This window comes from Ictalurus punctatus, chromosome 5, assembly GCF_001660625.3.
Source record: "Ictalurus punctatus breed USDA103 chromosome 5, Coco_2.0, whole genome shotgun sequence".
In the NCBI taxonomy this organism is placed as follows: Eukaryota; Metazoa; Chordata; class Actinopteri; order Siluriformes; family Ictaluridae; genus Ictalurus; species Ictalurus punctatus.
This window is the reverse complement of record NC_030420.2, coordinates 17,287,423-17,302,422: the sequence shown is the minus strand read 5'-3', so window position 1 is coordinate 17,302,422 and position 15,000 is coordinate 17,287,423. Positions and strand designations below refer to the sequence as shown.

The following is a 15,000-nucleotide window of genomic DNA, read 5'->3' as shown; positions in this document are numbered from 1 at the left end:
TGGCCCCGTCCATCGTCCCTTTGATGCGGTGAAGTTGTCCTCTCCCCTTAGCAGAAAAAAACCCCCAAAGCATAATGTTTCCACCTCCATGTTTGACGGTGGGGATGGTGTTCTTGGGGTCATAGGCAGCATTCCTCCTCCTCCAAACACGGCGAGTTGAGTTAATGCCAAAGAGCTCCATTTTGGTCTCATCTGACCACAACACTTTCACCCAGTTGTCCTCTGAATCATTCAGATGTTCATTGGCAAACTTCAGACGGGCATGTATATGTGCTTTCTTGAGCAGCGGACCTTGCGCGCGCTGCAGAATTTCAGTCCTTCACGGCGTAGTGTGTTACCAATTGTTTTCTTGGTGACTATGGTCCCAGCTGCCTTGAGATCATTGACAAGATCCTCCCGTGTAGTTCTGGGCTGATTCCTCACTGTTCTCATGATCAATGCAACTCCACGAGGTGAGATCTTGTATGGAGCCCCAGGCCGAGGGAGATCGACAGTTCTTTTGTGCTTCTTCCATTTGCGAATAATCGCACCAACTGTTGTCCCCTTCTCACCAAGCTGCTTGGCAATGGTCTTGTAGCCCATTCCAGACTTGTGTAGGTCTACAATCTTGTCCCTGACATCCTTGGAGAGCTCTTTGGTCTTGGCCATGGTGGAGAGTTTGGAATCTGATTGATTGATTGCTTCTGTGGACAGGTGTCTTTTATACAGGTAACAAACTGATATTAGGAGCACTCCCTTTAAGAGTGTGCTCCTAATCTCAGCTCGTTACCTGTATAAAAGACACCTGGGAGCCAGAAATCTTTCTGATTGAGAGGGGGTCAAATACTTTTTTCCCTCATTAAAATGCAAATTAATTTATAAAATTTTTGACATGCGTTTTTCTGGATTTTTTTGTTGTTATTCTGTCTCTCACTGTTCAAATACAACTACCATTAAAATTATAGACTGATCATTTCTTTGTCAGTGGGCAAACGTACAAAATCAGCAGGGGATCAAATACTTTTTTCCCTCACTGTACCTAATGGAATACCTTATACACATTGCATTAACCAGCTAATGCAGCTTGCTGGTTTGAAGAGCTCCTTACATGAGCAATGTCTCCATGGATGTGTGGAGAATAGTCATGTAGTCACAGCATTCAAGATATTTCCTAAAGGATTTGACCACACAAATTACATATAGACCAACTAATAAATGAAAGCTGCATAGATGTCGTGACAGATTGCTTATAGAAGAGTCATAGAGATGTACAGATGCAGTATTGAATATCAGTATCTGGGTCAATACAGGTATGAAGTGCTGGATTAGAATCAAACCAGAGATGATGTTTTTTTTTCCCCATTTTGATTAACTTACATACTTTATGCTATGTGTTGAGGCACAACAGAGATACACATGAACACATCTGGTGTTTGCCTAAGCTGTGATATTTAGTATTGTATCTAAATACAGTGGGGGGAAATAAGTATTGATCATGTCAGCATTTTTTTTTTCAGTAAATATATTTCCAATGAGGCTATTCATATGAAATTTTCACCAGACATCAGTATTATGCATACATTTTTTTTATGGACTTTAATGTTGTGAATTCTTTATATTTCCAGATTTCTTGAGTTAATACTGATGTCTGGTGAAAATTTCATGTGAATAGCCTCATAGGAAATATATTGTGTGAAAGAAATGTTACAGCATTCAATATGTATTTCCCCCACTGTATGAAGATCACTACATCTCTAATCATAATTAATTTAATAGTTGTTATTGTTTGTATCTTTTTGTGGAGTTGATGAGTGGTTGTGGATTTACACAGAGAGGCGTTTGAGGTGAAAACCATCTATTCTGCCAGATTTAGAGATAACTAGGCCTGTCACGATAACAAATTTTATTGCACAATATATTGTTCCAGAAATAATTGTGATCAATTATGATAGTCATTTTAAGACCATTTTAAACCACAGATATAATGATAATATAATTGCATAGTTATTTTCTTCTGATGAAATTATCCTTTAAATGTAGTCAATATTTCATCGTGCATATTTATTAATTTTAGTCTATTTTACTCTGATTAAATTGGCATCAAATATTAGTAAGTGGCATTTTAGTTGATAAGAAACATGTATCAACAAAAACATGTGAAAACTGCCCTTGTTGTGAAAACCTGATCTCCTGAAATAATTACAAAGAATACATTAACATTATAAAGAGTACACTACTGTAATACAATATTGTGAAATCTTTATACTTTAGTTAATTAAGCAGGTCAATTCCCCATCATTATTGAATGTGACTCTTATTATTTGAAACATTAGAACTATTCTTTCTAGATTTGTCTTTTTCAAAAAACATTGTTGTTGCATTTTCAACAAATATTAGAAGTTTGAATGTAAATTTAACAACCCTAGACCAGCCAAAAGCAGTGCAAATGGCTAAGTGTGTCTGGAATCTCCCCCTTGTGCTAAGTTCTGTGTGCAGTTCAGTGTTTTGCTGCCTTTTGTTTTATGGTGTTATTCTCCATGTAATTGATAGTTCCATTTTCTTGTTTGTTTTAAGACAGAGTTGATTGTTCGGAATGTTTTGGTGGTGGGTTAAACATGCACATTATAACTGAATGGGCCAATGATCTCAGTAAATGCCTTTGACTTAGTGTAGAAAATGCATGTAGGATTGTATTGCCAACCATTATGTTATCATGTTTGCACATAGCGCTTACTGTAGGGCACTTCTCTATCCTTACATAAACCATGGATTTTATCTGGTAGGATGAGGAGGGACAGCAGAGTCTGGAGTGTGTCCAGGCCAATCAAATCTTCCCAAGAAAGCCCCCTGTCCTGGATGAGGAGGATCTACGGGTGAGACACTCATTTTGATATGAACTGAGCTGTACAGTTAAATTAAGATTTTAGTTTTAGGTATTCGCAAGCTTTTGTACATAAATATTTGAAGATTGATGAATTTGTTGTTATTTTAGCTGTCTACAACAGTGTATTGGAGTTCAGGTGGACTTCGGGTTTCTTCCCTGATGATTCTCTGCCAGGCCTTTACTGCAGTTTCAATTCATGCTTGTTCTTGGGGCATATTGCCTTGAATTTTGCCTTCAGCACTTGGTCAGGTGACTGACTTGGCCAGAGCAGAACATTCCACTTTATGCCTTAAAAATATCTTGGGTTGCTTTTGAAGAATGCTTTGGGTCAATGTCGCTTTCCACTGTGAAACCCTGTTTAGTGTGTTTTGAAGCATTTGGCTGAATCTAAGCAGTTAATATAGCCCTTTGTCTTATCTATCCATAGGATGTTGTTCCAGAACTTTATGGGCTTTTTTTTTTTTTTTTTTTTTTTTTTTTTTTTTTTTTTTTTTTTTTAAATATGTTTTTGGCAAACTCTAATCAGAGCTTCCTTTTTTGAGGCTTACCAGTTGTTTAGATCTTGTTGAAACCCTCCATATTAATTCAAGTGAAGCCTCCTCTTGTTTGTTCACTTTGACATAGATAAGCCTACCTCCTGGACAGTGTTCTTCATCTGGCCAACTGTTGTGAAAGGGTTTTACTTTGCCAGGCAAAGAATTCTTCTGTCATTCACCTCAGTTGTTTTCTGTGGTCCTCCTGGTCTTTTGGTGTTCCTGAGCTCACCAGTGTGTTATTTCTTTTTAATAATGTATATAAGAGAAATTTGTTTAATTAAAGGGAATGTATCCTAAAAACATTTTTAGACAGCCTTTTATTAACAGTGCTACATGTGTCACCTCTGTTGGTACTCCTAGAAGTTCTTATGAACAAAATGCAACCAAAGCATGTTCCCATTTGTATTTTGTTTTGAAAACTCTTTTGTACAATGAAATTCTTGTTGGCTCCACTAACAAATACTGGACATATATTAACATATAGCATCTAATAAACAAAATATACAAATTCAAATACAAAGAATAACAAGGGCACAAATAATACATTTTCAGTATACAAAAACACACAAGAGATGCATAAAATATACATGAATATGTGTGGGCAATGTACATACTAAGTGTGCAATGTGCAAAGTAGTGTGCGAAAAAGCTTAGCAAATTATGCTGTCACTGATTGTTTAACAGTCTGATGGCTTGGGAAAAGTAATTGTTTTTCAGCCTATTTCTGCACCCCTGGATGCTCTGGTAGTGCCTGCTGGATAGAAGCAGCTGAAATTGCCCTGTTTGACAGTCGTCAGGGCTCAAACCTCCTCTCTGTAGGCTGTTTCATCAGCCATTGGACCACCTGTGGCCTCCCTGTCTAAGGCCAGCGTCAAGTTGCACAGATCGCTGGCTGACTAAACCCAATTCCTATTGATTGGTGACAAGCTTGAAAGGAATTATGGTATTAAATGCTGAACTGTAGTTCCCTTAGATATTCATCAACATGGGGAAGATTAAAAAAGAAAATGAGAGAAACGTGTGTTGATCTTCATAAATCAGGCAATGACTATAACAATAACTCATTCTTGAAAATGCACATATCCATTCTTAGAGCAATTATCATTAACTTTAAAACAACGGGAGCTGTAATGAACCTGCCTGGAAGAGTATGCAAGTGTATTTTGCTCCTACACACTGTGAGGAGTTTGAGACGAACATACTTGGAGAGTTGCAGAAGATGGTAGCATTCTGTGTTCGCCAAGTCTTTAAATCTACCGTTAGATCAAGTCAAGTGGCTTTTTATTGTCATTTCACCCATATACAATTGGTACAGTACACAGTGAAACAAAACAACGTTCCTCCAGGACCATGGTTTTACATTAAATAACACCCTAACCACATGAGATGACACAGAACTAAAAAAAAACATACTACATAAAGTACACATGCAAATGTGTGTAAACAACACAAGACAGTACAGTAACTACTAAAACAGGACAATGGCAGAGTAAGAAACAGTGTAGTGCTGACCAGTACACAGTTCTTGTATGGAAGTATCTGATATAACAGGTAGTGCAAAAGAATATCAATATAATAAAACTTTTTTTTATTTTATTTTATTTTTTTTTTATAAATACTGTGAATATAAACATAACATACTATGACATAGTATTCAGCAGATTATCTTATACCATATGTGGATATGGTATTGCAGTAGCAACCAGGTAAAGAGTATAGTGGTGACAGGAAATTGAATATAATATTTTTTATAAGTACATTAGCAGTAAAAATACAGGTTGTCAGTACAGAAATGTGCAAAAATTGCAAGGGAGTGGGAGGGTGTTCAGTTCAGTGTGTGTGTGTGCATGTCAGTCCAGTCACTGAGTACTGAGGAGTCTGATGGCTTGGGGGAAGAAGCTGTTACACAGTCTGGCCATTAGGGTGAAAGCCCGAATTCTTCGGTACCGTTTTCCAGACGGCGGGAGGGTGAAGAGTTTGTGTTAGAGGTGTGTGGGGCCATCCACAATCCTGGTGGCTTTGCGGATGCAGCGTAAACGTCAATGATGGAGGGAAGAGAGATCCTGATGATCTCAGCTGTCCTCACCATCTGTTGCAGGGTCTTGTGATCCGAAACTATGCCATTTCCAAACCAGGCAGTGATGCAGCTGCTCAGGATGCTCTCAGTGGTTCCTCTGTATAACGTAGTGAGGATGAGGGGTGGGAGATGGGCTTTTTTCATCCTCCGCAGAAAATAGAGACGATCCTGGGCTTTCTTGGTTATGGAGCTGGTGATGTTCAGTGGTCGCTCCTTGTTCTCCTGAAGTCAGTAACCATCTCTTTTGTTTTTTCCACATTCAGAGACTGGTTGTTGTCTCTGCACCAGTCCATTAGACCCAGCACCTCCTCTCTGTATGATGACTCACCGTTCTTGCTGATGAGACCCACCACAGTCATGCCATCGGCGAACTTGATGATGTGATTCGAGCTGTGCATTGCTGCACAGTTATGAGTCAGCAGAGTGAACAGCAATGGACTGAGCACACAGCCCTTGGGGGCCCCCGTGCTCAGTGTGGTGGTGCTGGAGATGCTGTTCCCAATCTAGACTGACTGAGGTCTCCCAGTCAGGAAGTCCAGGATTCAGTTGCAGATGCCCCAGTAGGTTCAGCTTTCCAATCAGGTGTTGAGGAATGATTGGGTTGAATGCTGAACTGAAGTCTATGAACAGCATTTGAATGTAGGTGTCCTTTTGTGGGTAAAGGCCAGATGTAGGATGGTGGCAATGCCATCATCTGTTGAGCGGTTGGGGCAATATGTGAATTTGTCCGGTGAGGGGGGCAGCATGGTCTTGATGTGCCTCATGACGAGCCTCTTGAAGCACTTCATGATGATGGGTGTAAGTGCAACGGGACGGTAGTCATTGAGGCAGAACACTGAAGACTTCTTCGGCACAGGGACAATGTTGGTGACCTTGAATCACGTTGGAACGATGGCGCTGCTCAGGGAGATGTTGAAGATATCAGTGAGAATATCTGCTAGCTGGTCTGCATGTCTTCTGAGCACTCTGCCAGGAATGTTTTCTGGTCCAGTGGCTTTCCCTAGGTTGACTCTGCATAGAGTTTTCCTCACATCAGCCGCTGTATGTGAAGTGACTGGATTTTCTTGGCTTGTGTGCACTTTGCCTCTCTGATGGCCTGGGACAGTTTGGCTCTCGCAGTTCTTAGGGCTGTCTTGTCACCTTCCCTGAACGCAGAGTCTCGGGTCCTCAGCAGTGCCCGGACCGCTGCAGTCATCTACGGCTTCTGCTTGGAGAGTGTGGTGATGGTCTTGGAGTCAGAGACATCATGAATTCACTTGCTGATGTAGCTGGTCACCGATGCCGTGTATTCTTCCAAATTGGTGGAGTCACTGTCAGTTGCAGCCTCCCTGAACATGTGCCAGTCAGTATGCTCAAAACAGTCTTGAAGAGCAGAGATGGCTCCTGCTGGCCAGGTTTTCACCTGCTTCAAAACCAGTTTGGAGCATCTGACAAGCGGTCTGTATGCTGATATTAGCATAACAGAGATGTGGTCTGAGTATCCGAGCTGGGGGCGGGGCTCTGCCTGGTCTGCGCCGGAGATGTTTGTGTAAACAAGATCCAGCGTGTTTGCCCCTCTTGTTGCAAAGTCCACATGTTGGTAGAATTTAGGGAACACTGATTTGAGATTTGCATGGTTGAAATGTCTGGCAATCAAGGTGCATATTCTGCAGTTCGCTGTTAGCCCCAGATAGTTCACAAAGCCTCCTTAGCTTCTGCGCTGGGAGGAATGTATACTCTGATTATAAGAACAGTATTGAATTCCCATGGTAAATAAAATGATCTGCATTTAACAGTCAGAAACTCCACCAGGGATGAGCAATAAATAGAGACTAGCACAGAGTTCTTCCGCCATTCAGTGTTGATGTAAACGCACAAGCCACCACCGAGAGCCTTAGTGCACAGAACAGTATTTCTTTCCGCACGAAACAAAGCGAGCCCATCTAGCTGAATGGTGGCGCCCGGAACTCATTGATCCATGTCTCCGTGAAAACAAAGAAGAAACAGTCTCTAAACTCACGCTGCGTTGCCTGCTGGAGTTGGATGTAGTCCAATTTATTGAAAGAGAGCCACCTCCATGCCAAAAAACTATTTGGAAGGTGTGCTAAAAGAAAGCCTTTTATTTAATCTAACAACGAACATAAGTGACTGGAGTTTGCTAGGCTCTTCTGTAACTTTGCCTGGAACTAGTTTCTGTGGTCAGATGGTTATGCAGAAGAAAGATCCTAATCCCCACTGATAAGTATGGTGGAGGAACTGTGATTATGTGGGCTGTTTTTCTTTTAAAGGCACTTGTTAGGATCATAGTTGGGTATACTTTGTAACGTGTCACTGTATTCTAATTACTTTTTCTGATAACACAGTAATGTAACACATTAATTTTAAATTGATGTAATTTGATTATAGTTACTGATGTCAATAAAATTGTTACTTGCATTACAAATGTATTGTTAAAACAATATTAAGTAAAATCCATTTTTAAAATAAATCCCATTTTGCGTGGCTGCATCAGTTAAAAATTCTGTGAAAAACTATGCTATGTACGCAGCTTGTGTGCACATAGGTACTCATGCAATATATCTTTGGAAAGCTAAGATTCTTGTGATTCGATTGATATAAACCATTTCAAGATACAATCACAACAGCAGCTACAATCAGCATCTCTGTCAGACCACCAACATACAAACAAACGCTTACAAAACTGAGGCAACTCACTTATGAAGCCTCACAGCAGTCCACTGATCGATAACATCCTGACAAAATTTGTCAATATCCATGGACTTTTGCTGTGTCATTTCAAATTACCGGCAGATGTGTCTAATCTTTCATGTATTCTCTGTAATAACTTCTGTTCGCTTGTGAATATTCCTTATCTCTTGACTTCAAAATGCCTGTTGGACTTTTCGATTCACACCTCATTTGAAACAATAGGAGCTTCCATGTCCTGTCCATAGCCTTCAATGGCCAATGAGAATCTGCGCTAAAGGGAAGTGCCTTCCCCTTTTCCTTTGTGAAAAGCTCTAACCTATTGCAACCAATTGTGTTAATGACTGGCGTGTCGTATAGCCAATGAAATTCTGAAAAATATGATATGCTGCTTTAGGGATGAGTTTCAACACTTCAATTTAAAAGTCTATAAGTAAAACTGAGTAATTAGTGGTGTCTCGTTTTTCTGTGCATAAGCGTGCACAAAGGTTTAAATTATGAATATAGATTTTGTATATTGCTGCATTAGTGCCCAAAATTATGAGAAAAATCAATCAAGAGTAGTAGCCTTTTTATCCTTGGTATGTTTTCCTGGTAACCAAGAGTTTCCAAAAGGTGATTTTGGTCAAATGCATGGACATACCCTTAGAAAAATTTTCTTTGGTATTGTTATCAATTTTGAACTTAGACTAGATAAGGCTTCATACTGTGGTGCAATTGTGTTTTCCAGCTAATAGTTCCCAGTTGTTGGCATATGTATGCAGTAAAAATCAGGCGGGGGGACGGGGGACGGGACCTTTCTATTTCAGTGTGTTCAAACTTCTATTACTCAATACCACTTACAGTGATTCTGATTACTGGGGAAAAACTTCAGAGTGTCACCTTTCAAAAGAGTCCAAAACCATGCATGTACTCCAAATAGTTCAAGAACAGCTTTAATTGTACTTTGGGAATGCTTTGGATAGGTGTTTTTAGGTTAATTTTACAGGAGTTGAGCAATGATCATGTGCTTTAATGAATCACCAGGGAACGTGCGCTAAAATTACTGAAAGAACTATGCGTTTCACTTTGTAGTGTATTTTTTGTAGATTTGGTAGGTTTAGAAAGTAACTTGAAAGTAAACTAATTAGTAACCTGATTACTTTTTACATGCAGTAATCAATAATGTAATCAAATTGCAATTTTAAAGTAGTAATTAGTAGGGCTCCACGATTATGGCCAAAATGACAATCCCGATTATTTTGATCAATATTGAGATCTCGATTATTTATCATGATTATTCATCGATTTTAGGGACAACATATTTTTTATTGCACTTTCACATTTAAATAAACAGACTGCTGCTTTCACCTCCATGTTGTGCTACATTCCTGATAATGTACAAATCTTTGCATCAAATTAGACTGATCCTTAAAGTGCATCATCTCATAGAAGCAAAATATAAATAAAATTGTACCCAAAATATAGGATAAGTAAAAATGCCATCAACCAAATGAAAATATGCATCAAATATAAATGAAAACAATTCAGGCATATGCAGAAAGGCAATAACAGTGTTTACAGGAGGAGAGACACAAGACAATTTCTTTTAGGAGATTACAAAAATTTAGGAGCATAGTTGAAGCTTAGTGTTTATTTATTTATTTATTTATTTAGGAGATGGTAGCGTTAATGTGGCACAATATAACACACAAGTAGGCATGAGAAAACTTGAGCTTGTCAATTATGACAGAATTTAGGAACATAGTGCGGGATCAATAAAAGATGGCGGTTGTGAGATCGGGAAGTTGAGAGAAGCAGATGATGTACAGTGTTACTCGTCATTATAATGGCTTCTCTGCAGTATTTACACACTTGTTCGGTTGACTGAGGAGATGAAAAGCAGTGTGAAAGTAACTGTTGCTAGTTGTAGATGCATTTTGGAGTTCCTGTAGTTTTTATTCCGATTGTGTTATACCACTTCGAACAGGTTACTCGTGTATAAATATTTAGTCACAGTTGCACAAAGTACTTCAGTCACAAATGTGAGTGAAATGGTCGCACTGTAGAGCCCTGAGTTTATCTGTAAAGTTTTTTCCCATTCAGCATGATGATGTTTAATGTCCCCGACAACCTTTGTAGTGACATTTAGCATCGTGCTAGCTAGTGTCATGATTTCCCCTCGCGCAAGCGCTGGAGCTCACAGAGAAATTGGCAGCTCGAGTGCTAAAATGCTAACTCCGTTTGCAGGTTTTGGAAATACAAAATGACGTCAGCCCTGCGCTGCTCTATGTGATTGGCTGTAAGTGTAGGAAGCACTTGATTTGAGTGGAGAAAACAGCAGAGTTTTCTAGGAGCGGAGGACAAACTTTAAACGTCAGTATCGTAGTTGCTCATGTTCATTTAATCGTGGGCAGTCAAAATCGTAATCGCAATCTATATCCGATTAATTGTGCAACCCTAGTAATTAGTCATCTGTAGTGGATTACTTTTTTTGAGTAACTTACCCAACACAGGTTAGGATACATGCCATGATGACATACCTTTTTAAATTTTAAATAAAAATCTGGCTGCCTCAGGAGCTATAACTGGGTCATGGCTGATCAAAAATGTACATCCAAATCAACACAAAAATGGCTCAGTGAAAATTGGTGATGGAGAGTCTACAAGAGAGGACCTTGAAATCTGGAGGCATTCTTTTTTGATGAGCAGTCTCAGGTTCCTTGCTGTCTATTCTCCTATCTCATCAGACATTATAGGGGAAGACGAAGTGCTATTTCTAATGATTGCAAAGGGAGGTTGCTCAAAGAACTAAATGCAGAGTTGCCAATAATTGTGACTTTTCGATTTTAGAATAAATTTACTTTTAAATGTTAAAATGTACAATTTTTTTTTTTTTTTTTTTTTTGTAGGTGCCTTTCCCAGAGCTGCATGGAGAGTTTACAAAGTATGTGGGGAGGGCAGAGGATGCAGTCATTGCCATGTCCAGCTACCGCCTACATGTCAATTTCAAAGAGTCTATAGTCAATGTAAGTATGTGGCTTGGTAGCCAGAGCTCCTTGTCTTTCCTTTCACAGGGAAAGAACATACTTGGCAGTCAGGTGGAGAAATAAAGCAAATTTTAGTTTGCTCTATTTTCTTGAGTCTTTCAAAGATACTTTAGCATTATAGGAAACTTACAGCTTCATGCTATTCTTGGCATTCTTTCCATTATTAATTGTAGTCCAATGTCAGATATTTTAAAAAAAATACTAGTGCACATCCTCTTTGATTGTAGAGATAACGTTATGTAGATAGCACACAACTAACTTGTTAACAGCCTATAAATGATGACATCAATAAATACAGGAATATTTGAAACCACTTGCAAACTTGTTGGTGTGATTTGTTAATACTTAAATATTTTTACTGGCCATAGATTATACTCCTCCTTGAGGCTGAAAATTCTGTATATACAGTGCTCTCCACTAATATTGGTACCCTTGAAAAGATGAGCAAAGAAGGCTGTGAAAAATTGTCTTTATTGTTTAACCTTTTGATCTTTTGTTAATAAAAAAATTCACAAAAATACTCTGCTCTGATGGATATCAAACAATTGCAAACTCAACACAGGTTTATCCAAAAATAAATTATCTTTGTTAAATATAGGTGTGCAACAATTATTGGCACCCCTATGAATACATATTAGAGAAATATATTTGAAGTATATTCCCATTGATAATTTACATTTTAGTACACCTGGGTGACTAGGAACAGGAAATTGTTCAACCATGACTTCCTGTTTCACAGGGGTATAAATATGAGGTAACACATAGGCCAAATTCCCTTAGTCATTCATAACAATGGGTAAGAGCGAGGAATACAGCTGTGAAGTGTGGCAAAAGGTTGTTGAGCTTCAGAAAATAGGAAGTGGCTATAAGAAAATAGCACAAGCATCGAAAATGCCGATTTCCACCATCAGTGAAATAACTAAGAAGTTCCAGTCAACTGGAAATGTTATGAATCGACCTTGAATGACATGTGTCTGTATTGTCTCAACACACTGTGAAGAGGATGGTATAAGTGGCCAAAATATCTTCAAGGATTGCAGCTGGAGAATTGCAGAATTAATTGCATCTTGGGGTCAGAAAGTCTCCAAAACAACATTCTGAAGTCACCTCAAGTTATTTGGAAGAGTTTCAAGAAAAAAGCCTCTACTCTTATCCAGAAATAAACTCAAGTGTCTTCCGTTTGCCAGACACTACTGGAACTTCAAATGGAATCGGGATTGAACTGAAGAGGACAGTCCACCAGCATGGATCTCGAACTTTGAAGGATCTGGGGAGATTCTGCATGTAGGAATGGTCTCGGATCCCTTGCCATGTATTCTCAAAACTCACCAGGCATTATAGGAGAAGACTCGGAGCTATTATCTTGGCAAAGGGAGGTAGCACAAAGTATTGACTTAAAAGGGTGCCAGTAATTGTTGCACTCCTATCTTTAACAGATATTGTTTTGGATAAACGTGTGTTTTGTTTGCAATTGTTTGATATCCTTGAGCACAGAGTATGTTTGTGCATTTTTCACAAAAGGAGATCAAAAGGTTAAACAATAAAGGCAAATTTTTACAGCACTGTATAGTTCCACCTTAATAGACACAATAGATGTTATTTAGTTGCCCATTATGCATTAGTAGCTCAAATCTTTATCCTTTTTAATTGTGCATTACCCTTTTTCCAGTGACAAGGTTCAGCAGTTTGCATAACTTCAAACTGTTCCCAGCTCTGTTGAGTCAGCTCTGGAGTAATTTTGTTCTGTCACCAAAATGATTCCGGTTAGAAACCAGGAGGTGGTATAATGTTTTTGCCATAGCAGTCTGAGCAAGTCAAGTCTGCCATATAAAAAGGTGGTCATTTTTTTTTCTTCTGAATTTTAAAAGGAGGTTGGAGGCTGTTTAAACACCTTAATATTGAGAATAGTCTGCCAACCAATATCTATCCACAGCCTTCCTTTGCTCAAAAATTGACCACTGATGAAAAACTATAGGATTACTGTGCTGGAAATGGTCTACCACCAAATTGTATCTTCTCAGTCGATCTGTGGTATGCCCTTCCCATTGATGGCTAGAGTAGAGGGTGGCTGACAAATTGTGTACAGCAACAGTGGAAGATGTTTTAAATAAATTGGCCAATTTGAGTAGGTAACTGTTGACTAGATAAGTGTTGTTCTTTTTTAGGATTTTTACATGTGAAAAGCTCTATGATGACTGTCCATGTTTAGCATTTGTCTGATGTCTAACACTGTAAATTATCCCTCTAACCCCTCACCCTACACTCATTTCCTTTTCTTTTACTGAGGGTCCATGCACCCTTTGAAGTAACTGAGTGTGGTTGATATTGGGACCACTGGTGGCTTTCATGTTGTGCTGCTAAATTTATTCATAAATGTATTTACTAAATTCTTTTCAGGGTATGTAGCATGGCAAAATTATGCATTCAGACAGGCAGTCTCTGACAAGGGCTCTAAAAAGGTCCAGTGGCTGCAGTCACAGTTTGTATGTATAGGTTTGTCAACGACCTTTGCATATTCTGCTTGCTAAGCCCCGTGCTGTGGTTTCAGTGCTTTTGGTTAGTTATTCGTCTGTCTTCCCTGTATGTAGCCTCTCTCAAGGTTTCTTCAGTGTCTTTTTTTTTTTTTTCTGCTGTGGTTAGGTTTGGAAACAATATCAATAACATGACCTGTGGATAGGAGCTGTGCAGTGTTCTTTTCAATTTAGTGAGTGGTTCAGTGTGCTAGTTAAGGGTTACATGTTTTCTGTGTCATGGCATTGAAAATGTATTTTTCCTTTATTTTGAATTTGTCTGGTCAGAATTTAACACATCATGGCTTGAAATGTAGGTGAGACATATAGTTGCAAGAAAGTGTGTGAAACCAGTAAACATATGAAATACTGTCGTCTTCTGTTAGTTTGGGTGTCTCATTTGGCTAAGATAAATACTGGATAATATTCTCATGATGTGACAGATTATCAGAGATGACAGTGACATTGAATTTAGAGCTGCAACAACTAATCGATAATTAATGATTATGAAAATCGTCAACAAATCTCATTATCGTTTAGTTGGTCTGCACGCAGCACGGGGTTATACTTTTAATCGATTATGAAAATCTCCATTAACGAATCTCAATATCGATTAGTTGGTCTGTGCACGGCATGGGATTTTACGTTTACTCATTACATTACGTCTGTTCCGAGAACACGCTTCGGAGAGTAAAACTAAAATTGTGTCCCAAATGACGTACTATACACTTACACTATGCACTGTGTACTCTACCGTCTAGTGTATGAATTTTAGAAAGGTAATATCATTTCAAATAGAACACTAGCGTCTTTTTTACTAACCGGAAGTTTAAGCCACTTCTTAGTCGACGGCACATGACGTCATACGCACATAATGTGACGCCGCTAGCTTTAGCATAATACCCAGAGGCACAGACAATTACTTTCTTCAGTATACTGTTTGTCAACGTTACCTTTTATTCCCAACATGACCTCAGTCACTATCAGACGGAGGTGAAATTGTCAAGTGACTGAGGAAGAAAGTGTGCGACCTCTAAGGCAGGGGCGCATTTTATATTAAACACCGTGGAGATCAAACAGTGATGCACAAGCACAAGCTTATGTTTATATCCAAAATGCTCCACTGTGTGCAAGGGGCAGAGGAAACTGGTGCAAATTGCTTAAAAGGTTTAGTTTAATTTAAGTTTATTGTCATTAGATGCTGTATTTGTGCGCTTTCAGTGTAACTTCTGTCGTTTATTATATCGAGAAGTGATGTATTAGTGATGAGGCCGTGTTGCTCCTCACGTGCGGTGTAGAC

General features: G+C 38.9%; 1 protein-coding gene across 15 annotated transcripts in view; it reads left to right on the top strand.

The window, feature by feature from the left end:
• Positions 1-15,000, top strand: part of mtmr3 (myotubularin related protein 3) — a 124,454-nt gene that overhangs the window by 25,801 nt on the left and 83,653 nt on the right. For 13 of the 15 annotated variants that reach the window (XR_008396448.1, XR_008396447.1, XR_008396446.1 and 10 more), the window contains 2 exons: positions 2,763-2,852; positions 11,053-11,169. Coding sequence is in view for 11 of the 15 variants with exons in the window: in XM_053680268.1 (XP_053536243.1) it covers positions 2,763-2,852; positions 11,053-11,169 (207 nt within the window). In the remaining 4 variants the exon portion in view is untranslated. The remainder of the gene's footprint in view (positions 1-2,762; positions 2,853-11,052; positions 11,170-15,000) is intronic. The other 2 variants (XM_053680265.1, XM_047155504.2) reach the window with 1 other exon arrangement.